This window comes from Vipera berus (assembly GCF_964194415.1).
Source record: "Vipera berus genome assembly, chromosome: 3".
Taxonomy (NCBI): domain Eukaryota; kingdom Metazoa; phylum Chordata; class Lepidosauria; order Squamata; family Viperidae; genus Vipera; species Vipera berus.
Genome location: NC_138204.1, coordinates 167404333 through 167430166, shown reverse-complemented (window position 1 = coordinate 167430166; position 25834 = coordinate 167404333). Strand labels below are relative to the sequence as shown.

The following is a 25834-nucleotide window of genomic DNA, read 5'->3' as shown; positions in this document are numbered from 1 at the left end:
ACTAGATTAATAAATATTTAATGTTGGAATAAAATAACAACTTACAATTTGATCTGAAGACAATCTAAGTGACTTTCTATAAGACATTGTGTTCCCGGAGGTTGAATGTTCAAATGGAATGGGATCTGCCATTAAGGATTGTTTCAGTTCCTGGGAACTTTCATCACTAGAAGATTCATCATCTGGAGGCCTGAGATGACATAGATATACCAAGATATATCAGACTTTCAGAGATTTATTTAAATATAGCACCTGGTAGTTTGTAATATGTATCAAAAACTTGAATCCTAGGTATATTCATTTAAATACAATAGAACCATTGAACTCTGGGATAGAAAAATCTTTTTAATAACTGTAACTTATCTTTTGTCAATCCTCTGTTGACATCATCAGAGTGTAATCGGTGGTTAGAGAAATAGGAATAGAAACACTGGAGATTCAGGATGTTTAACCATGGAAAGGCAGGTCACAGTGAATAGAGAAAAGGGGATACCAGCACAGCCCTTTGCGGGATCAAGGGAAAGACTGCAAACCAGCACGATCGAGATGGGATGCGCAGGGGAGGACTGCTACCGGATATGACTAGACGGCAATCTAACGAAAATGCCGGACAAGACACTGGTGCGGCAGGATGAGTGCAGCCGGCGGGTGGGACAGGTGGGGGGAAGGAAAATGTTAAACACCGGCCAATATGGCACAATTAGGAATAGGATGGCCAACTGTGGGAGAGTGGACGGTGCTCCATGGCTAGATCGTTAAACATCTAGCTATATAAGCAAGTTTCTCTAACCACTGATTACCACTCTGACGATGTCAACAGAGGATTGACGAAAGCTGTTATAGTTATTAAAAAGATTTTTCTATCCCAGAGTTCAGTGGCTCTATTGTATTTTTATATATTTTTATATATTGTTAAAGGTAAAGGTAAAGGTTCCCCCGCACATGCATGCTAGTCGTTTCCGACTCTAGGGGCCAGTGCTCATCTCTGTTTCAAAGCCGAAGAGCCAGCGCTTGTCCGAGGACGTCTCCGTGGTCATGTGGCTGGCATGACTAGACGCCAAAGGCGCACGGAACGCTGTTACCTTCCCACCGCAGTGGTCCCTATTTTTCTACTTGCATTTTTACGTGCTTTCGAACTGCTAGGTTGTCAGAAGCTGGGACGAGTAACAGGCGCTCACTCTGTTACGTGGCACTCGGGATTCGACCCGCCAAACTGCCGACCTTCTATATACATACATACATACATACATACATACATACATACATACATACATACATACATACATATATATATATATATATATATATATATATATATATATATATATATATATATATATATATATATATATATATATATATATATATATATATATATATATATATATATATATATGGTAAAGGTTCCCCCGCACACGCGTGCTAGTCGTTTCCGAATCTAGGGGCCGGTGCTCATCTCCGTTTCAAAGCCGAAGAGCCAGCACTTGTCCGAGGACGTCTCCGTGGTCATGTGGCCGGCATGACTAGACGCCAAAGGCGCACGAAACGCTGTTACCTTCCCACCGTAGTGATCCCTATTTTTCTACTTGCATTTTTACGTGCTTTCGAACTGCTAGGTGGGCAGAAGCTGGGACAAGTAACAGGCGCTCACTCTGTTACGCGGCACTCAGGATTCGACCCGCCAAACTGCCGACCTTCTGATCGACAAGCTCAGCGTCCTAACCCACTGAGCCACCGCGTCCCTGTATATATATATTTAGTCACACCGGTGACAGCTCATATTTGTGTAAATTTTAAATTGCTAACAAAGAAGTAAGGGAGACTGATATGCATTTCAAACTTATTAGTTTTCATCAGTCAGCCATACCCTTCTGAGATTCGAACCTGGGCTGATTGCACATTAGGCAGTTGTTTTCACCTCTAGGCCACAGGCTCTCTCTCGCTTTGTTAGCTGAGAAGCAAGGGGAGATATGTGTCAAATGCTTGTTAAATGCAAATAATTAAGATGGAGTATTGTCATGAAATTTTCTTAATCTATGTAGCTCAGAATTGATAACCACATTTCAGAGTTCAGGACAGGGATTTTAAAAGTGTTATTAGAAGATTCCACAGACTGAGGGTAAAATCTTTTTTTTATCAAAGACACTATCAATACCTACAATCTTGCCAAAATATCACAACATTATGGATTTAAAAAATCCAATTTTCTAGAAAGGCAAGATACTCTCTTTAAACACAAATTGATTTTCAAAGTGACATACTGGTTTTCAAGTTGTTCCTTTATAGTTGTTGATTGATTGTCTTTTGGAGCCTCAGATTTCCCATCCTTTGTTTCTGGAAGCTAGCATCAGAAGAGTATGTTAGGACCACATCATTTTGCATTGCCACCTGAATAGAAAGATAACTTGCATTTCGGAAATACGTATCAATCTAGCTGTAAAAAGTTGTAATAGCATCAATTATTGTATTTAATCATTTGTTTAACATCACTCCTAAACCAAGAACAGGATGCAACATTTATAGAGCAGACTCCAAAGTTATAAATAACACACATGAATACAACAAATTTTTAATTACACTTACAGACACACAAAAAAGGTGTTTGATATGAAAAATAGAGCAATATGGCAGAATAGATTTCATTACTAAAACAGAATTATTACAAATAGCATTCTTACAGTATTGGTTGTAGGGTTAATAATTACATTAAAATAAAATATACCTGTCAAAATTAAAGCAATACAATTGATGAATAAGACCCAACTAGGAGCTTTAGAAAAGAATGCCTGCAATTCCTTATGCATTTTCAAAATGTATTACTTTTTCTGGTATTATGTTGAAAGTTTCCTTCTTGACAGTTGTAGACTGCTAACACCAAAGGAAAAAATTCAATAACATGTGAAGATGTGGAGTAAACAGTGTTGATGGGGGAATGTAATAAAGATGCACTGTAGCATTTCTGATGTTGAGCTAATTTGCAATTGTCAGTTTCAGTTAAACTTGACATAGATTTTAATATTGCAAAGCGTCACATTGTCAGCAGTTTGAAGTGACTAATAAAATCACTGTCTTCTAACCTTCCCAAACCTAGCAGATCTCTGCAGCCAATATATTTAATGACAAATAGTTTAAAATTAAAGATAAACTCCATTAAATTAATATTAGAATATGTGATGCAAGTGACACAAAGTGAATTATACAAATAAAAATTCACTCCATACCTGAATGTGTTTAACCTACAGTACATTTCTGAAGTATGAAGTATACAGCTTACGATATAACCTCTAAACTAATCCAGATTTACAGCAAATGTGTTCTTTTACCTGTTTAATCAAGCTGTCCTTTTTTCGCCAGAACCACCATCTTCCAGACTTCTTCGGCATCTTATCTTTAATCCAGGATTCAATTGTTGTCTAAAGAATTTTTAATGTACATTCACAATATCATCTTTTTTGCAATACTACATAACATGGTACATGCATATATATATTTTAAGGTCATTATTTGATTATATTAAACTTTCTACTTCTCATGCTTAAATTTGGGGACAATTGTATAACCTTCATGGATTTTCTTCTCCTTCTTAGAAAAAGAGAAACACCTCCCTCTGCCTGGCCACATTTCAGTATATTGCAGGACACTGTCATATCAATGTACACTAATTTCTCATAATGTTTTCTGATTTGCATATTATTATTATTATTCCAGCTCACTGGAAAAAAAAGAAAATAAAAAATTCTTCTACAACTCAGAACTTGGGGAAAAATTATCCAACCTCATAAAAATAATGGGCAAAGATCTATCAATGAATACGGCAATACCAAAACTAGGCCTTCATTTAAATATATCATACACCTTCCACCATGTATTCATTAATGTGCGCACAACAGTGGTGGGATTCAGCCGGTTTGCACCACTTTGGCAGAACCAGTAGCTAATTTTTTGTTGCCCAGGCCCAGAATGGACTTCCGGAAGCAGCGTCCACCAGTTGTTCACATATTTAAATCCCACCCTAGGGCGCATGTATGAATGCAGTTCCAAATTATAAGTAAAGCTGTTTTCAAATGATATCAGAAGAAGGGATTGCAATTTTGAGGATGATAATATTTCAGTGGTAACAACAGCTCAAAGCAGGTTATATGAGGCCTCCTTAGATTTTTATACTCACAACATTTTCTCAAGTGGTCTGGACTGAGAACAACTCATCTTGTGGGTTTCACAGATAAATATGGAACTGAACCTTGGTTATCTTTCATATATTGTTTACATGGGCATCCAATAAACTGCATTGTTGAACAATGACAAAATGTGAAGGACAATGTCATAACCCATACCCTTGCCTTTTGCCTTCGTATCTCAACATTTCATCCCCACCTTACCTGTCTCTAATCACATCATGCACACCAGTACTGTTTAGTTGGCATTTTTACCTTCACAGAATATCTCTTTGGGTGTGTTTTCTGTCAGAGATTGTCCCTCCTGAACACTTTCTTGTTGCAAAACTTTGATATGTCTCTGCATCTCTGACAATGCGAATAGTCATGGAATATTTACTGTCATTTAATTACCTGTGGTAAGCTTTTCTGGAATACTTGCAAGCTGAGAATCATGGGAGCAGCCAATGCCCAATTATAATACCTATTGTAAACATAACAGTTTATCAAAATGTTTTATTTCTTGTAGTCTCTGCTGATTTCTGGCAAGTACAGGTAATCCCCGAGTTACGAGCATTCACTTAACGCTCGTTCAAAGTTACGTGATCAGCGCCCCATAGTGCTTACGAGCAAGTCCCAAAATTACGACTATTGTAGCACCACGGCAGTTGTTTGCCCTTATGAGTGACCGCAGAGGCTCTGCAGTATTTACCCTATTCTCCTCCCCCCTCCTCACAACTGCTGCCCCCTCCCTTCCTGCTGCACCGGAGTCACTTACCTTGCAAAATCTGTCTCCTCTCTGCCGTGGTTTCTTTCCTTTGAGGGAGAGGAGAAAAGCTTGCAAATGCGTTGCTTGCTTGTGTGCGCCGGCCTTATTGACAGCAATCCTGCTGCTGTGCCTCTGCTTTTCTTCATTCAGATGGAGCCGAGAAACCCAAGCCGCTGACGTTAATAAACTTCTTATTCAAAGGGAGACCTTGGGGAAACTGGATTCTCCTTCTCTGAGCAAACGGGGCCGTTCAAAATGAAGCAAATCGCTTCGTTTTCAAATATCAGATAGGCACACATAAACTTCTTATCCAAAGGGAGACCTTGGGGAAACTGGATTCTCCCTTTATGAGCAAATGGGCAGTTCAGAAAAAAGCAAATTCGCTGAGTTTTCAAGTGTTGCATTCGTACACAGATGGAGCTCCCCATCTCCCCAAGATCTCTGTTCAGATAAAAGGTGTTTGAGTGCCTATGAGAGCCTTGGAAACGCAGCAAATGTGGATAAGAAGTCTATGTGCACCTATGTGGCATTTGAAAAGGAAGCGATTTGCTTCATTCTGAACAACCCCATTTACTCAGAGAAGGAGAATCCAGTTTCCCCAAGGTCTCCCTTTGGATAAGAAGTTTATTAGCTGCAGCGGTTTGGGTTTCTCGGCTCCATCTGAGTAGAGGAAAGCTAGAGGTGCAGCAGCAGGATTGCTTCCAATAAGGCTGGCGCACACAAGCAAGCAGCGCACCCAGGTCTTATTGTTTGAGAGCAATCTTGCTGTTGTGCCTCTGCTTTCCTCCACTCAGACGTAGCCGAGAAACCCAAGCTCCTGATGCCACTTGAGTGAGAAGGACGAGGAGGAGAAGAGTGTTGAGGATTTGTACCAGCCGCCCAGCCAGGCAAAGACTAGGTTGAGCAGGGTGGGTGGCCGGCTGGGAAAGGAGATCATGGCCTCTCAGGTGGTTGCCGCCACTGCTGGCTTGGATCGGGTGCAAGGGACCTGACCCCACAATGCCTCCTCACTCATTTGAAGGCTTTGTTCCTGTCCTCAAACTAAGTCCGGTGCACACAAGCGAGCCGCTCAGCCGGGCCATGGACGGTATTGGTTCATGCACCCGGTTGAGTCCGATTCCACGCTTTTCCCCATAGCCATGAAAACGAGGCAAACACTCCTCCTCTCCCAGAGAATGGAAGCTTCCATAATCTCTTTTGCAAAGAATGGGTGTTTGAACTCACATGATATTACGGCACCCACTGTCAGCAAGAAAAGCATTTGCAAGCTTTTCTCCTCTCCCTCAAAGGAAAGAAATCGTGGCAGAGAGGAGACAGATTTTGCAAGGTAAGTGATTCCGGTGTGGCAGGAAGGGAGGGGGAAGCATGAGGTTTCTTAGTTTGTTGGCGAGGCCCTGGGGGCCTGTTCCATCACTTAGGGGCCCCATAGCCTTCCCCACCCTGAGATACCTCATGTGCTCTTAATAAGCTGCGTGCGTCTTAACGAGCAAGGGAGTGATCTCGTTCAATTTATGAGATTCACTCTATGAGTTTTCGATTTACGAGTGGAATGGGCAGGCTCCATTACACTCGTAACTCGAGGACTAACTGTGTAAGACTGCTACAGTGCCTCATTATCTTTTCTGAGTAAAATTAAACTTTAATTTTAAATTACTTTAAGGATAAATATCCAATAAGTACCCAGTCATATTATCTGTCAATACAGTAAAATTAGAATAAAATAATTTAGCAACAGAAGACTTAGATAATATTACCTGTTGTATATCTTTATTACCAAGTTAGGATTATCTATAAGACTTGGATTTTCAGCAAATTCATGATAAGTAATTATGTGTTCCATGAATTTTTCTGCAATGCAAAGATATTCCATCAATTGAACGAAACATGTTTCATCTTCTTTACGAACAATCTCTTCCTTTAGCTCCTCTTATATAATTATGCTCTTTTTGCCACATTTATGCTCATTGTGCCGTTGAGTATATTTCCATTCGTCATGCTCTGTCTATACCCGCTGCATGCACTTTCTAGTACAGGGAGAAGTATATATGTTCCATTATAGCATTATATATTTTAACTACTTCAAGGAGATAGTAGGGAATAAGACCATATAAATCTAAAAAGTACCTAAAACAATTTAATAACAATAAATAGTTAAAGTATGTATGCCACCCTTTAAAACAATGAATAAAAATAATGAAGAAAGCTGCAAGTAAAAGAAAGGCTGATATATTTCTTGCAACTGTATGTAACTATTTATATTAGAGGTTCCCAATCGCCAGTCCATGGAGTGTTACCGTCCATGGCCCATTGGGAACCAGCTGCACAAGCGGAAGGCAAGCATGCAAAACTCCATTTGCACAAGCAATGTGCATGCACATGAAACCATCCCATCCCATGCAGCTGGACAGGTTGGGACCGCTGATTTACATGACCTTACTATGTTTAAAAATTTGGCAGCAAATAAGACATAACTTTTGTCCATATATGGCAGAGCTTGTTTGTATCAATTCATCAATTCATTGCACCAACTATAGGAACATAATCCACAAAACACTCATTTCTATTATAAGGGCTAAAACATTCAAGGTAAAAAAACAAGGATAATATGTTAGGGGGATTCTCTCCCTGAACATTAGGGATAAACATATAATTAAACTAAATAAAAATAAATACGGTAAATTTCTATTTCTATATACTCTAAAGTTTTCTGTCACAGGAAAATAAACAACACAAAACACTTCCAGTAGTAGATACAATTAGACATTTTACACATTGCACATCTCAATAGAAATAATCTTCAGAAAGAAAGCTTCTATCTTACATGTAGCATACCGTAGTTTCCGGCGTATAAGACTACTTTTTAACCCATGAAAATCTTCTCAAAAGTCAGGGGTCGTCTTATACGCCGGGTGCTGAAAATTTAGGGACAGGGCTGGCTGGAAAACCTGGAGCGGATCTCCCATTTAGTCTGCGCAGGGAAAGCGGGACCAATTGGAGAAGAAGCTGCAGTCTGTGATTTTTTACAGGCTGGGTTCTGGGCGACTTTCCTTCTAAAGTTGAAGAGCAGCTGTAGTATATCCCAACTTGAAAGGCAGGTGGGGAAGGCAGCAGCCAGAGCAGCGGCTTAGCTCTAAGGACACATTTGACTCAGGAACTGGGCGGGCTGGCTGGAAAACCTGGAGTGGATCTCCCATTTGGTCTTTTTTTTTTTAAATCCCATTTATATCCTGCCCTTCTCCGAAGACTCAGGGTGGCTTACAATTTAAAGCACAAATCAATGTGCTTAGCAATAGCCTTCATTCTGTGCATATGCCTGTTTATTAGGGCTTTCACCACCACCCCCAAGCAGCATTATTACAAAGTCAGCTTATTGCCCCCAACAATCTGGGTCATTTTACCTACCTTGGAAGGATGGAAAGCTGAGTCAACCTTGAGCCTGGTGGGATGCGAACCTGCACTAACTGCAGGCAGCTGGTGTTATTTAAGGCTCTGCGCAGGGAAAGCTTTAGAGTGAATTAGGAAAAGTGAAAAAGTGAATTAGGAAAATAGGGAACGGTTGCTGGAATTGGGTATGTGTAGCTTAACGAAGAGAAGGGTGAGGGGTGACATGATAGCAGTGATCCAATATCTCAGGGGCTGCCACAAAGCAGAGGGAGCCAAGCTATTCTCCAAAGCACCTGAAAGCAGGACAAGAAGCAATGGATGGAAACTAGTCAAGGAGAGAAGCAACCTAGAACTAAGGAGAAACTTCCTGACAGTTAGAACAATTAACCAGTGAAACAACCTGCCTCCAGAAGTGGTGAATGCTCCAACACTGGAAGTTTTTAAGAAGAGACTGGACAGCCATTTGTCTGAAATGGTATAGGGTTTCCTGCCTTAGCAGGGGGTTGGACTAAATGACCTCCAAGGTCCCCTCCAACTACTTCTTCTTCTTCTTCTTCTTCTTCTTCTTCTTCTTCTTCTTCTTCTTCTTCTTCTTCTTCTTCTTCTTCTTCTTCTTCTTCTTCTTCTTTAATCCACTTGCACTGTTTTATGTTTACATGTTTGATGACAAACAGCCTTATGTGACAGTTTTCCTACTAAGCACCTGCATGTCATAAGCATTTGAATTAAAATTACCATATTAAAATCAAATCTGATGTTTTTTAATTTTTATTTGGTGTGCGTTGGAAGAGGGGTAGTCTTATACGGCGAGTATAGCCCAAACCCTATAATTTAACAGGAAATGTAGGGGGTCGTCTTATACGCCCAGTCGTCTTATACGCCGGAAAATACGGTACTTTTGTAGCTTCATACTCTAGATTCTTGTATTCATTTCATCTTGCCAAGTTATATAAGTAATAGCATGATAAAAATATACCTTTAGATATCTCTCCATTTTCACTAAGACCTCCACAAAGAGATAATGTAACATCAGGCAAGTCCATTGCAGAATCAGACATACAGTCAGTACCACTGTCTGCAGCAGCACTTCCAACTGATTGTGGAGACTGGGAACCAGAGAAAGTGTCAGACTCCAACCACTGTCTAGTACCTGGATCAGAATCACTAAAGAGCATAAAAGAAGCCTTTTACAACAATAACAATAATAATAATCATTCATTAAACTTGCATGCTGCCTGACTCTCAACTACTGCTCACCACAATAAAAGAAATTAGAATAAAATCAATGAAAGTTAAAATAAAAATTATTTATATATAAATATACAAAACTGACAATAAAAACACCGGTTCTAAAACAAAAAAAAAACCTTAAATGTTATTTATACAGCCATTTTAGATCATTTAGATGTTCATTACATTGTAAGTTCATAGAAATTATTTTATGCAATTAGAACAAAGGATGATCTGCTCAAACTCTTCTTGCTATGAGTGACCACTCACCTATCACGTATGGCACCTAGACTGCCATTGTATTTTATTTTCTCAGTTATTTGAGTTGTAGAATTATATATAATCCTCATTTACCAATGATAATTGGGACTGAATAGAGTTAGCAGTGTTGCTAACTGACACAATCCTAATTATCCTAATTAATCCCAATTATGACTGCTTCAACTTATGATGGCAATCCCAGCACCCCGAGTTGCCATTGTTAGCAGAATGCTGCATGGTTTCAGCCTCTCATAGTCATATGATTACCACTTGCAATCTCTTGCCAGCTTCCTCATTCACTTTTCTTGTTGGAATCCAGCAATGAAAGTCATAAATGGTGATCATGTGATCACCATGACATTGGAATGTTATAATTGCAGGCCTGTTGCCTAGCACCCAAATCACAATCATGTGACCACAGGGAAGCTGCAATGGATGCAAGTATATGGACCCATCATAAGTCCTCATTCATCACCAACCTAACTTTGGACAGTTAGTGAACAAGTGGATGTGTAAGATCACCTGTATCTGAATAGCAGTCTCACAGTCAGCTATGCAATTATTAAAAAGTCAGGGAGGACATTCCCACCCTCCATATCTAATAATTTTTCTCTGAGGAACTATGATGAATTAAAAATTTATTTTTCAAACTAGCTTAAGATTTATTCATATGTATTAGGGTAATTATAAAAAGGATGCATATTATTGAAAAGAAAAATAACAAGGTGAAAGATACACTGCTACTTCAAGAGAGCAGTTAAGCAGTTTAAGACATCACAGAGTTGACAATGCCTTTGGAAGCTTCTCTTTGATCCCAAAGATGCTTTTTCACAAGGCAACTGGACAACCAAAGACCAGTTCCCTCATGAAAAAGCACCTTTGAGATAACTATGACCTGGATGACTGAGAATCCCCATAGACTTCTCTTTGATTCCATACATATTCTTAAGAGATATTAAATATACAGCATTACTGAAATGTGTACTGCAATATTTATATTTTTATCAAATACCTTTTATATTTTTGTCAAATACCTTTTGGGAAAATAAAGAGCAGCAACCTCAGGTTCTAGAGCCTTCAGATCATCCAAATATATGTCATCAGGTCCTTGGTGCTGACTTCTTTTATGTATCCCTAAAAAGAAAAAAAGTATTATATTGACCAACTGAGGAATCTTAAAAAATACAGTAGGAAAAGAAATTCAAGGGAAATGCTTCTGTAAGAAAAAAAAATATTTTACCGTTAAGTTTTCTCAATTAGAAGTTAACCAGCAAGCTAAGCAACATGTTTCCACGTGATCTGGGGTATTTTTTCTCTGAAAACCCTCTTATATGGAGTCCTCCAAGTTTGATTGTTTCTTTGCAGATATTTGAAGATGTTACCTAGTCTGGTAACAAAACATCCGCAAGCAATGAAACATCTGCAAGCAAACAACCAAGTTCAAACAACAACAACTGCAGTTCAAACTGAGCTGCATATATTCTATTCTACTGGCAATACTGTTGCATTCTATCCCATATTGTTCAAAAAGAATCTGACTTCCTTCTATTTAGGCTTCTTAAGAAGAGAGACATAGAGATATGGCAGATAAACAAAATTCTAAAATTTGTAATTTTAAGAGCACATATTATACAAGTAGTCCTTGATTTATGACCCTTCCTTTAATAACCATTTGAAGTTATTTATGACTAGTCCTTGCACTTAAGATTGTTGCACTATCTCTGCAGTGACATTTAAAATTCTGGCAGTTGGCAACTGGAATGTATTTACAATGCTTGAAGCATCCTGGGATCATATGATCACCTTTTACAACATTCCTGGGGAGTTTCCGACAAAGTAAACAGGGAAGCCAGATTCATTTAATGACTATGGCAAAAAGCTGTAAAATCTGGCATGATTAACTTAATAACTGCATTGCTTAGCAATGAAAGTTGCAATTATGATTGTAAGTTTAGGACTACGTATACTAACAAAATGAGTATGCTGGTAACTTACAAAATGGCTGCCATTACCAGTCACAAAAGGTTCATTCACTGAAAAGCAAAACAGCTCCCTATGATGATCTCTACCATCCCAGTCATAGGCATAACTATAAATAAAGATAATACTGTCTACTAGTTGGAGCTCTGTAGTAGGTCTGCTTCCTATTTACATTTTTATAACTAAAAGTATCTTAAAACATATGGACAGGGCCACTAATGAGTATTTGTGGGGACACTAGTGCAACTAGCACCAAGATGGCTACCACGGCTAAGGAGATGAATATTTTCTTCTGTAATGTTTATAGAAAAACAATTACACTATGTTATATGTGAAATCAAAATACTCATATCTGAGATACAAATTATTCTTTATCCTAATCTAAAGGAATGGTTGCGAGTAAAGCTACCATATACATTTGTTACTTACCTCTCAAAACTGGTTATATATCTGAAAGCTAGGAAAAATGAAAAGCATTTCAAAATGTTACAAAGCAATTAGTTAAAGGTGTATACCTTTTTTCTTCGATGGAGAATCAAGCTTTGTTTGTGGCTTAATTTCTGATGGTGACTCCACTAGTGGGCTGGGGAGTATATCAGTATCTAAGACAGGAGAATGCTCAAGAATTTCCAGAACAGGCTCTGTTACTGCAGAAGCAAGTCTGTCTTTGATATCTAGCTCTTTAAGTAGAGGATGTGTTCTTGGCTCCGGTTTGAAAACTGTACAAACTGAATCATTCATCAGAATGTCATCTTCAATTATATCATTGCTAGATATAACCCTAAAATGAGTCTTCTCTGATGGAGTGATGGTAGCTGTTCTAAGATGTTCCAGTTTTTCCTTCTTGCTTATCTGAAAAGGAAAGCATCCTTTTTCTAAAATGGTCATTCATCATCTGTGTTGTTCAGTTCAGAACTGTGTGAACTGATCAAACCTATAAATTAGCAAAGTTTGAAGGATATTTGACTATTTATTTATTTATTTATTAATTTAATTTGTATACCGCCCTTCTCCCGAAGGACTCAGGGCGGTGAACAGGGCAATACATAATAAAAAGCAAGATACAAAAATTAAAAAGTAATTAAATAGCAATGCCCGTAATAAATTAATACAGATTAAAAGGTTAAGATCAATTTATAAAACCTGACCCCATCCCATCAGGCCTGGCCAGCTTGTTCAAAGAGGTAGGTTTTAAGATCGCGCCAGAAGGAGCGGAGATCAGGTGCCATCCGGAGCTCAACCGGAAGATGGTTCCATAAATCCGGCGCGCCCACAGAGAACGCCCTCCCCCTGGGGGCCACCAGTCGGCATTCTTTGACCGGTGGCACCCTGAGGAGGCCCTCTCTGTGGGAGCGTACTGGGCGGAGGGAAGTTGATGCCGGCTGCAGGTGCTCCCCAAGGTATTCCGGACCCATGCCATGTAGGGCTTTGTAGGTCATTACTAACACCTTGAATCTCACCCGGAAGAAAACTGGAAGCCAATGCAGCTTATGATCTATTTATGATCTATCATAAAATAAGTTATAGAAAGTATAGACATCTTGTTTGTCCCAATTTGGATATGATGTTTATTTCCACACTTTCAATATATTTTTCAGTAAAGGTTTCTCCCTCTTCATGATTCTGAAATAGATACTACAGAAATAGATATTATGGTAATGCATTGGCTGAGCAGGAGGCAATCTCATATGAAGAGTCAAATTACTGATAAAAATATAACTATCTTTCCCATACTGCAAATGGGAAATTTAATCAGTGGAAAAACTTGCAATAATGTGCAAGCTGCTTGTCCTTTAACTCAGCTTCATGAAACTTACAAGCCATTGTTTCTTACATGTATAATCTATACTCATGTCTTAAAAAGCAAGTAAGATTGTTTTAATATTAAATATTGTTTTTAATCAATATTAAATGTAAAAATATTTAATACTGATTACATGTCAGTTTGAATTTTAAAAACCCCTTTCTATAATTTGAAGTAGGAAAAACCAAATACACGAAAACTTCAGCAATTATGAGTCTCTGCAATTAGCCCAAGTTTAAATGGTTAAACTTCTCATTACTAGGCCCATATAGACATTATTTTAATGTTTACATTAACTTGTTTTACAGTTTTTATATAATATCTATATATCATCAATTTATATGAGAAAAAAATCATTCACAAATAAAACAATACATGAATTTATCATCAATATTCATATCAAAAACAGAAAGTAAAATGTTGAATCCTGGTGTTTTACTGATTTATAAGCTATTCTGTACCTTAAATTCCCTCTTTCTATAAGATGCTCAAATATGTTTATTGTTTATACCACATGCAACAAACTTTCAAGATCCCATTTCTATTTTCACAAAACTTTATTTGTAAAAATATAGTGACAGAAAATATGTGGCCTAACACCACCTTGTTACTCTATAGTTGGTTACTTCTTATATTTATATCCTACCCTTCCTGTAAGAAGACCATAGTATATTCCTTACATATTTATCAATGAGTAACTAATAAAACTAATAGAACACAGTACAATGAGTAACTATAGTTACTCTATAGCAGACATATCAAACGCGTGACGTCATGTGACGTCGCGCAACGTATCAGAGGTTTTTCTCCATTGCCGTCAATGGGGTAGGCGCGGTTTCCAACAGTTCGACACCCCTGCTCTATAGTTACACAGAGAAGCAGCTGCATATTTTAGTAAGATGTAGCTTGATCCTGACAAACCATGTTCTTTAACTAAAATATAGGTAATTCATACAGAATCCTCTAGGTGGCTCACACTTGTGTACTGGTAGCATTCTAATTCAAATGAAATCAAGCCTTTGCTAGTGTTTGCTGAATAGGCTTTATTGATGAAGTTAGACTTCAATAACTTTTAAACCACTGCTTAATACTTCACTAAGCAAAATATTCCCTGCAAGCCTAAATAAAATTCTAAAATTTGAAACTGGTATATATTGTGTCTGTATAAAACTGCAAGTTAAACAAATCAGCACTTCTAGCACTATTTTACTTGCTGAGCTTATGGCTACTTATATTAAACATTTGCAAAGTTTACTTAGTCACAAAGATCAGTGATATCAAATTTCAAGGTTTAGATCAACAAGAATCATTACAATAACCAGTAGAATTATCCAAATTGCTCACAAAAGCAAACGTTGAGGGCAGGGAGGTGTTGTTGCACTGACCTTAACACTTTTCCAGACATTTCCTTTAAATGTTTTGACTATTTTATAAAATGAGCTATACTGAACCACAAGAAGCAGTATCTTTCGTGTATTTCTCCAGAAAATTATTCATAACATTACTACTGATAAACATGTTCCTACTGTATTATCAAGAGTTTTCAGAAAACAGAATGATATGCAAAGAATTTTACCTTGGTAGATGCAGGAAAGCCTCCCCATGTCCATTCCATGTGAGATTCTCCTCTAATAAGTAAGTTCTCTGTAGGCTTAACTTCCAGTTCTGAATCACTTTTAGGACAAGTGGGCTGGCTAAAAGGGCTGTTAAAACAAAGGAAAGACATTTATTGTACAAGGTTATACAAGGAATGTTCTCTAATTAACATTCAGTGGCAAAGCAGAAAGCCAAGCTGATGTTTAGACTGATCTAAGAAATTAAACTAAAATCATAGCAGACAGTGTGAACGCTTATCTTTTTCAATTTTTTATTATGTTTTGCTGCTTTTCAGATTAAATGCTCTAAAAGCATATTTGAATTCCAAAACAGCTTTATCTACAATCGCTTGCCAATATCATTGTGTAACAGATTTAAATAGAAACAAAGCAGTATATTCAACAGAATTTTAGCAAAATCTGCAGAAGCCAGAATTCTCTCAAACCAAGGGCTACTGTACTAGCATTAATTCAATTATATGAAATGAAATGTTCAAAACCAGTTTACATCTTTTTACCAGCACAACTAACAGTTCAGACTTGTAAGTGTCTGGCAGATAAGCCTCATTTCAATTTACAGGCAGTTTACTTCCAGTGCATGCAGAACTCTTTTTTCATACATAAAAAAGATTAAAATGCAATTTTAAAAAAAATCACTGATTTGACTGGTATGACTGAAAATTACACATACTTTACACTGAAATATAACTTATTTTGGGAGGAATATGGGAGATTGGCTAGATTCCTGTTATTATTAACTTTTACCCTTTTGCTCAGCCTCTCTTTCAATCTCCTCAATACTAATCTTTTCTGCTTTTCTCCACATATTTCAAAAGGGCAGTAAAGAGAGATCAATGTGCCTTGAGATGTGCCCTAACTACAGTTTGAATATAATCATATAATCTAATTATGATGCAAAAATGTTGACTATGCATCTTGATATCACAACACATGCTATGTCCTTTCATATCTGCATTGCAATGTAACACATAGGTATATAAGGGGAAGTTGAATTGTAAGAGAATTTAAGGATATGTGAAAAGTGCCAAAAAAATTTAAAAATACTTTATTTATTTGTTTTATTTAATTAAATTTTTATACTGCCCTATTCCCGAAGGACTCAGGGCGGTTTACAGGGCAACATAAAATACAATATAAAAATAGTATAAAATTAAAATAGATTAAATTAATTAAGCCCAACAATTATGCTTTGTTATAAAAGTTTCTACAATGAATCTTAAGAATCTTAACAGTAATGTGTCAAAATGCATGATCCCTAACAGTACTGAAAAGTTGAGGCAGCTCACAGTTACAAATTTAATGTCAAAAATATTTAACCTTTAATACCATTTTCGTAAAAGAATGATACCGTATTTTCCGGCGTATAAGACGACCCGGCGTATAAGACGACCCCCCACTTTTAAGAAGATTTTCTAGGTTTTTTGTCTTATACGCCGGAAAATACATGGGCTGGAAAGGCGGGCTTGGGGCGGCCATGCCGAGGCCGGCTGGCGAGGGCCGCTGCGTGGTCTGCAGGCGAGAGGGGCGCCAGGCCCGCCAGAAGTCCCAGGAAGTTCCTGGAACTTGGAACGGCCTGGCGGCGGGTGGGCGCTCCCTCCCTCCCGACTGGCCCCGCCGGCCCTCCCGCTGCTCCCGTGCTTCTGCCGGCCCCTGAGGCGCAGCGTTTCCCGGGCGGCAGGCAGCGCCGGAGGGCAGCCGCCACCCCGCCACGGCCGGCGCCCCTCCTGCTTCCCCCCCCAGGCCTTGAACTTTTCCCATTGGGCGCAGGGCGGGGCAGCTCCGCCCGCCGCCTCTCACTGTCGGCCGAGGCGCGCTCGGCCCAGGCTCCCGGTCCCTCTTCCCAGCCGGCTTCCCGCCCTGCCCCTCATGGACCTGGACTGGGCGTGCAGCCTCTCGGTGTGGCTGCTTTTCCCTGGGCAGCCTGGCGGTGCGGCTCCTGCGCTCGGACCTGTTGCTGAGCCGGCAGCTGCTGCTGCGCGTGGGGCTGCTGGCCGTCCTGCCGCTGCCCCTCAGCGCCGCGCTCACGGCGGCTGCCTGCTGGCTCGTCTCGGCCAGCACCGCCCGGCGGAAGCGCAGCATTGGACGGGAGCAGGACTTCCCTGCCGGCTCCCGTCGGACGGGAGCCGGCAGGGAAGTCCTACGTGTGCGCGCGTGTAGTCCTAACTCTCCGGAGGGCGCCGGAGGGGGGGGGAAAGAAGGCGTCCCAGCCCCGGTCCTCGGCAACCCTTTGCAGCCGTCGTGGAAAGTTCTTGTTACGGTAAGTCTTTTAAGCGCGATCTCTCCTCCTCCGCTCCAGAGGCTCGCCAGGCGCTCTTAGCCCGAAAGCCGGTGCCAGGAAAGCCGTGGGACTCAGCGGCGGGTCCGGGGTGGGTGGGTGGGAAATCCGTCCGCTCCCCGCGCTTGCGAAGCGCGCCCTAGAGCTCTGCGCTCGTCTTGCGGGGCAAGCGAGGCCAGGAGCCTTCCAGCCCAGCCGAGACCCGGGGCGGGGAAGGGGGGGCTTCCTCCCCTCCCTCCTCCTCCGTTGCTTCTCCAGAGCCCGGGCTTGCGTCTGCCTGGCATTCGGCAGTCCCTTTCGGCGCAGGGCTCCAGGTCCCATCATCCCCACGTTGAAGCCAGGTTCTCTTCCCCCTTGCCGGCGACAGCGCCAGGCTCCAAGACCCATCCTCCCCACTTGGAAGCCAGCTTTCTTCCCTCTGGCCGGCAACTGCACCAAACTCCAACCCCCATCCTCCCCACTTGGAAGCCAGCTTCCAATTGCCCTTCTTAGACTCCATCCTGCCCATCCTCCGCGGCTGAAGCGACCGGGCATCGCCAGAGCTGGAAATCCATCCAGCGCCTGGGGAGGGAGAGAGGGAGGGGGGCAGATCCCTCCCCTTCCCCCCGAGAGGGGTTTACCCCACTTTGCCTGCGTTCCCGGGTGGGACTCGGGACTGAAGCCCCCTACCCACCCGCCCAACCCTCAAGGCTCCGGAGTTGCGATCCCGGGGGACCGAGCCTGCCCTTCCCCCGCCCCCGCTCACCCGGTCTGCTTCCATCTCCTCTCGGCCGGCTGGCCGTTGCGCAGCCCCCCGCCGGCCCCCCGGGTAGCCGGACGCTGAAGAGGGAACAGCGTCGGACGGGAGCCGGCAGGGAAGTCCTGCGCGCGCGCGCGTGCGCAGGACTGCCCTGCCGGCTCCCGCCAGACGCCACCCACTGATTTTCTGGCGTATAAGGCGACCCGGCATATAAGACGACCCCCCAACTTTAGAGGTGATTTTTAGGGGTACAAAAGTCGTCTTATACGCCGGAAAATACGGTACATGAAGATGACTTACCTCTCTGAAACAGACCAATCTCCATCTGACAAAGGGTAATCATCCTTTGAAGGGTAAATCAATGTATCTTTATACTCTTCAACCTTTGGTGGAGAATCTGCAGGGTTTCTGTAACACAGAATTGATGTATTGATGTACTTTTATTTAGTATTGAATGACAGCATTAAAGGACTATCGTAACAATCTGTTTTACTATATAGATTCACATGGGGAAAAGGGTAAGCTGGTAAACACTTTCATCCCAGTATCAGCAGGTAAGTATCTATTGTTTTAATTTTTAACAGATCAAAGCTTGAAAGATTACCGTATATACTTGAGTATAAGCCGACTCGAGTATAAGCCGAGACCCCCAATTTTACCCCCCAAAACTGGAAAAAGTTATTGACTCGAGTATAAGCCGAGGCTGGGAAATGCAGCAGCTGGAGGCTGGATCCCCCGAAAGACGTCTCTGCTGAGATGAGAGAACGGGGTGGCAAGCCGCCGAGAGAATGGGGCGGTGGAGTGCTCCGCTGAGAGAATGGGGCGGCTTGCTGTTCTCTCGGTGCAGCACGGAAGAGGCTGGATCTCGCGAAAGAAGTCTCCGCTGAGCGAGAGAATGAGGCGTCTCAGCGCCCATTTTCTCGGCAAAGACTTCTTTCGGGGGATGCAGCTTCTGCCGCCCCTTTCTCTCAGCTGCCCAGTGGAACAGCTTGCCACCAGAAATCAAGAGTGCTCCATCACTGGAGGTTTTTAAGAAGAGACTGGACATTCACCTGTCTGAGATGGTATCGGTCAGTGGTGGCGAAACTTTTAGAGACCGAGTGCCCAAACCGCAAGCCAAAACCCACTTGTTTATCACAAAGTGCCAAGGCAGCATCGGCATTCTGGTGCCCTCGGGGGAGGGGACAGGGAGGCGCCTCTGAGTGCCGCCTCTGGCACGAAAAAAAAGGGGGAGCAAAAAATGGGCCACTGTACCGCAAGGCACAAAAACGCCAACCGCCGCGCCGCAGGGTGCAGATACAAGGCACCGCACCACGTGAGAACGGGGCTGGGCTAGTGAGTATCACGCAGGCACTAGCCCCGCCCCCTTTGCAGCATGTGCCTGCTCATGGCCCCGTGCACGCATGCACGCATGTAAAATGCTTCCCCCTCCCTTTTCTTCCAGTCCACCAACCGACAAGGACCTGCTGCTGGCAGCGGTGGTGGCGCACGTGCCAACAGAGAGGGCTCTGAGTGCCACCTCTGGCAGGCGTGCCATAGGTTCACCACCACTGGTATAGGTCCTCCTGCTTGAGCAAGGGGCTGGACTAGAAGACCTCCAAGGTCCCTTCCAGCTCTATTCTATTCTATTCTACTCTATTCTATTCTATTCTATTCTATTCTATTCTATTCTACTCTACTCTACTCTACTCTACTCTACTCTACTCTACTCTACTCTATTCTATTCTATTCTATTCTATTCTATTCACTTTCTATATTTCTATTCTATTCTATTCTATTCTATTCACTTTCTATATTTCTATTCTATTCTATTCTATTCTATTCTATTCTATTCTATTCTATTCCATTCACTTTCTATATTTCTATTCTATTCTATTCTATTCTATTCCATTCTATTCTTATTACCATTCTCTATTCTATTCTATTCACTTTCTATATTTCTATTCTATTCTATTCCATTCACTTTCTATATTTCTATTCTATTCTATTCTATTCTATTCTATTCTATTCACTTTCTATATTTCTATTCTATTCTATTCTATTCTATTCTATTCTATTCCATTCACTTTCTATATTTCTATTCTATTCTATTCTATTCTATTCTATTCTATTCTATTCTATTTCTATATTTCTATTCTATTCTATTCTATTCTATTCTATTCTATTCTATTCTATTCTATTCTATTCTATTCCATTCCATTCTATTCTTATTACCATTCTCTATTCTATTCTATTCTATTCTATTCTATTCTATTCTATTCTATTCTATTCTATTCTATTCTATTCCATTCTATTCTTATTACCATTCTCTATTCTATTCTATTCTATTCTATTCTATTCTATTCTATTCTATTCTATTCTATTCACTTTCTATATTTCTATTCTATTCTGTTCTATTCCATTCACTTTCTATATTTCTATTCTATTCTATTCTATTCTATTCTATTCTATTCTATTCTATTCTATTCTATTCTATTCACTTTCTATATTTCTATTCTATTCTATTCTATTCACTTTCTATATTTCTATTCTATTCTATTCTATTCTATTCTATTCTATTCTATTCTATTCTATTCACTTTCTATATTTCTTTTCTATTCTATTCTATTCTATTCTATTCTATTCTATTCTATTCTATTCTATTCTATTCTATTCTATTCACTTTCTATATTTCTATTCTATTCTATTCTATTCTATTCTATTCTATTCTATTCTGTTCTGTTCTGTTCTGTTCTGTTCTATGTTCTGTTCCAATCCATTCCATATTTTCTATTCCATTCTGTTCCACTGTCAGAGCCCATCGGAGGCAACCCAGTCAGCCCACACAGGAGTTACACTAAGGCTACGCAGCCTCTCCTCTCAACCTGAACCCCTCCTTACCTTTCCTTTTATCTGCATCCTATTTTTAACTGCCGGCTCTGCCCAGCCCTATTTTGTCCTTGAGCACTCGTGAGCTCATCAAGAACAGAAGGTAACCGTGTGGGGAAAGGCAGGGCAAGATCTGCAAGATCCCCATTTGCATTTGACTTTGCCATCCCATCTGGTTCGAGATAACACACCACAGAGAGAGAGAGAGAGAGAGAGAGAGAGAGAGAGAGAGAGAGAGAGAGAGAGAGAGAGAGAGAGAGAGACACGCACACCTCAGCAAAAAAGAAAGAAAGAAAAAGAAGTAGTAGAAGAGGCAGAGAGCCCCTGTGGGTAGGAGTGAGGATGGGGAGAAACAGCAAGAAGACCGGGTGGGGTGGGTTAATCACTAAACCTTCCAGTGTTTAACCAAAGCAGCTTTTGCATTTGTCAAGCTCTGCTAGCAGGGCACTGGACGGGCCTGGCGGAGCTGCTGAAGGTGAACAGGAGAAGGTGAGTCTTCGCCGAGAAAATCTCGGCGCCCATTTTCTCGGCGAAGACTTCTTTCGGGGGATGCAGCTTCTGCCGCCCCTTTCTGTCAGCTGCCCAGTGACAGAGGCTGGATCCCCCGAAACAAGTCTCCGCTGAGACGAGAGAACAAGGCGTTTCTCTCTCTCTCCCCCCGCTTTTGCCGCTTGTGTGTGTGTGTGTGTGTGTGTGTGTGACAGAGGCTGGATCCCCCAAAACAAGTCTCCGCTGAGACGAGAGAACAAGGCGTTTCTCTCTCCCTCCCCCGCTTTTGCCGCTTGTGTGTGTGTGTGTGTGTGACAGAGGCTGGATCCCCCGAAACAAGTCTCCGCTGAGACGAGAGAACAAGGCGTTTCTCTCTCCCCCCCCCGCTTTTGCCGCTTGTGTGTGTGTGTGTGTGTGACAGAGGCTGGATCCCCCGAAACAAGTCTCCGCTGAGACGAGAGAACAAGGCGTTTCTCTCTCCCCCCCCCGCTTTTGCCGCTTGTGTGTGTGTGTGTGTGTGTGACAGAGGCTGGATCCCCCGAAACAAGTCTCCGCTGAGATGAGAGAACAAGGCGTTTCTCTCTCTCCCCCCCCGCTTTTGCCGCTTGTGTGTGTGTGTGTGTGTGTGTGTGTGTGTGTGTGACAGAGGCTGGATCCCCCGAAACAAGTCTCCGCTGAGACGAGAGAACAAGGCGGATCCAGCCTCCGCCGGCATGCAGGCAAATCCTGCTAAAGGGCTTGCAGAGCGCGGATCCACCCGCTTTGTGTTACCTGCCATGAAACCAGTCCTTGCAGGCGTCGCACTCTATCATGAAGCGGGTTACATCGTAGGGCAGCCAGGCAGCGGAAAGAAGCAGGCAGGCAGGGCGCGGAGGTCCGGAGACCTGCCAACGTTTGGGGAGGTTTGGGGAGGTGCGCGCGCACCTCCCCAAACATCCCCAAACTTCGGCAGGTCTCTGGACGGCGGCGGCTTGGGAGAGGTGTGCGCGATCCCGGAAGCACCGAAGCCTCGGCCGCGCGCAAGTCCTCGGTAAGTTCTTTTTTTTTGTTCACTGGAGTATAAGCCGAAGTGGATTTTTTCAGCCCAAAAAGTGGGCTGAAAAATTCGGCTTATACTCAAGTATATACGGTAGTTAATTGTCTTTGGTCCCTGATACGCATTCAAGTCTATATAGCAAGATCTCTATAGAATGATGTATATTTGGGGGTATTATAATTACTTGGCTTGTGTTTAAACGTATGTTTTCTTAGTGGATCTGGAAAAATAGCCTATATATATGCCTGCTTTTAAATAATTATTAATACATCCTAAAATGTATGGAGAAAAAATCTATCTATACCTTAACTGCTGTAAATATAAAAGTCTTTATAGAAATTTTAGATTTCAATTACAATCCTTACAAAGCTCCACAAATGGTTACTTAATATTAACTAGATATATTATTTAAAGTTGTATCCTTACAGAAAGATTACCTTTTCATTTTTCTTATTTTATAATAAAAAAGTAATTTATTTATTTATTTTAATTCCATTTATATCCCGCCCTTCTCCGAAGACTCAGGGCGGCTTACAAACTTACTTTTTTACTTGATATAGCAGAGTTACAAAATCTGCTTTGTAGCAAACATACCTACTGGTATTTAATCTTGCTTATTACTTACTCTACTAGCTACTTTTAAAGTCATTATTACAGATATTACCTTGAATATGAACTTTGAAAGATAAGTTAAACACCTAAACAGTATTCTAATAATTGAATTTATAAAATAAAAGTTACTTTTTTAGTTTAGGATTTTATATAATATAAAAGAAATATTATTACTGAACATTTAACAATGTGACAGTCTGACTAAACAGAACTTTTTGAAAAAATTACCTCAAAGGCAGAATACACCTGTCATCATCTGAACTTATTTCCATTTCAAAGATTTCCTCAGTTCCAAGAGAAGAGAATTGTTCTTCTTTTTTCACATCTTGTTTACATTTTCTCTTTCTTCGTTTTTTTTTCTTCACTGACCCACAGGGGAAAAAAGGCTCTGTTTCTAAAATTTGTGGAATTTCTGAACTTAAATCTATTTTTTCATTTTCACCTGACTTCATCAAATTGACATCATTTCCTTTGAAGAACTGATCTTCTGTAGGTATCGGTGATGTTGCCAGATAGGCCGGAACATTTTCCTAAAAGTCAATTAGGTGAATGTGAATTTTGTACATTATATATATGTTACCTACCGTAATTATTACAATATTTAACTCATAAATTAACACTGAAGACAATAAAAACCAGATATAGAAGTATATTTTATGATGTCCAGCAAAAACTTAAGTTTGAGTTGTGATAGTCATTTTAAAATTATTATTCACGTATATTAAGAGATGGGAAGATGGACATGCATAGGTTAACTGTTCATACCCACATTCAAATGAAGATGTGTTTTGTATTGACATTCACTAAGATTTGGATACTCAACTTTCTCTTTTCTCATAATGAAAGGTATAGTTGCCTAACAGATCTAAGAGATAAAGCTCTGAACATTTTTCTAACCAATGTTTAGTTTTATATGCAAATCCTCAATAATCATTAATTATTATGGTATGGTAAAACAAGCCACTTTTATAAAATTTTGATTGAAATAGGTTTGTTTAAAACAAAGGATTAAAATTAAACTATGTAGGATTCAGAATAAAAAAAACAAAAGCAAAAACAGAAGAAAGTTTCAAAATTCTTCTTACCTTGATGCCGCAGCAGGAAAATGGTAGATGAATGCATGTACCCCATCTATATGCACTGTTGTATTTCATTATCTATTACCCTTATTTACATAAGCTAAACATGACAAAGGTTCAGCAATTTTGCATACCACAACTACAATTAGCTTTGCTAAATCCAAAGAAACGCTTTTCGCTTTATTTGGAAGTGCATTTTAAAAAAATAGAAAGCAAGATCATTATAATTGGTTTCTCCTATTCTATTATTTTGGAACTGACAAAAAATAGAGTGGGATGTGTAGAGTGGGATGATATTTCTCATCCTCAATCCAGTTAATATTGAGAAACAGAAACTGAGACGGTCTTATTGCCGCTTGATAAAAACATACAGTCTTTCTTTGTGTTACTGTTTACTTGTATTCATGAATATTTTTAATTGCTGTCTTGTGTTAATATTTTTATTGCTGCTTTGAGTTATAATCTTTAGTATTCCTGCATATTCTTTGATTGTTATCTGATGTTTTATGCGTGTGAGAGAAAATATATGGAAGACTTAAAACATCCAGGAACAAAAATAAATAAGAGAGGGGAAAATAAAATAAAAATTAAGCTAGAGATGGAATTAAAAGGAAAGAAAATGATAAAAGATAAAGGTTGAAATATTCCATTGGCTTGCAAAAAATCAGTTTCTTCTAAATAAAATACAAACATCTGCCGAAATATTAGAATTGGAATAAAGCTACATTTGCTAGATGACTTACAAATTTTTCTTCTGTTTCCTGCACAAAGAAGGCCTCTCCATTATCACCCAGTTTCATGTGAAGATCAACTGCTTCTCCATTAATTTCAATATCAATCTAGAAAAAATACAACAGAACACTTGCTGCAATAAAAACACACGTCAAAATGTATGTTTATATTTAATCAATATATTATTTTTTTTAACCTAAATCACTGAAAGAAAAAAATTACCAATATACTATGTTTATACCATGTTTATTTATTTATTTGGTAACTTTACAGAGCTGCTCATCTCTGAGTGGTGCACTAAGTTAAAATACAAATAATACAACAAAATAACCCCAAATAACCCCAAATAACCACAATAGTGATTTTAAAAGTTTAAAATAATACAAAACTATTTAAACCATAAAAATAATTTGTGGGAGATTGCAATCAATCTCACTAACAGTACAGCCATTTTGCTGGCTTCACCCCACCTCACTATCATCAGATCTGGAGGCTAGCTGGCAAAGCCATATTTTCACTTTTGTTTGCCATTCTTCAAACAATTATCAATGTGTTATGAGTTACAAGCAACAAAGCAACTCATCCATCTGACTTAGCAGCATGGATATCTATAGGGATGTAAGCGATGGGCAAGTGACATTATGATATTATAACACCATTGAGACAAACTATGTAATCTACCTCATTTATATCATGATGTGAATTAAATGTGACATAATTATGACATAATGATGTAAGTGATGTCACTGGACTTCTACTAAATGTATATTAGGTGGTAGATGAAAGCAACACCGTAAATCTCCAAT

The 25834-nt window shown here is 40.2% G+C and overlaps 1 protein-coding gene across 9 annotated transcripts in view; it reads right to left on the bottom strand.

Annotated features, from left to right (window-relative positions):
- Positions 1 to 25834, bottom strand: part of LPIN2 (lipin 2) — a 55083-nt gene that overhangs the window by 17469 nt on the left and 11780 nt on the right. For all 9 annotated transcript variants that reach the window (XM_081325141.1, XM_081325147.1, XM_081325139.1 and 6 more), the window contains 12 exons: positions 25040 to 25135; positions 23446 to 23747; positions 18513 to 18620; positions 15159 to 15285; positions 12294 to 12630; positions 10833 to 10932; positions 9284 to 9471; positions 6678 to 6771; positions 4569 to 4638; positions 3324 to 3413; positions 2262 to 2341; positions 46 to 190 (listed from right to left, as the gene is read on the bottom strand). In XM_081325141.1, the coding sequence (XP_081181267.1) occupies positions 46 to 190; positions 2262 to 2341; positions 3324 to 3413; positions 4569 to 4638; positions 6678 to 6771; positions 9284 to 9471; positions 10833 to 10932; positions 12294 to 12630; positions 15159 to 15285; positions 18513 to 18620; positions 23446 to 23747; positions 25040 to 25135 (1737 nt within the window). The remainder of the gene's footprint in view (positions 1 to 45; positions 191 to 2261; positions 2342 to 3323; positions 3414 to 4568; positions 4639 to 6677; positions 6772 to 9283; positions 9472 to 10832; positions 10933 to 12293; positions 12631 to 15158; positions 15286 to 18512; positions 18621 to 23445; positions 23748 to 25039; positions 25136 to 25834) is intronic.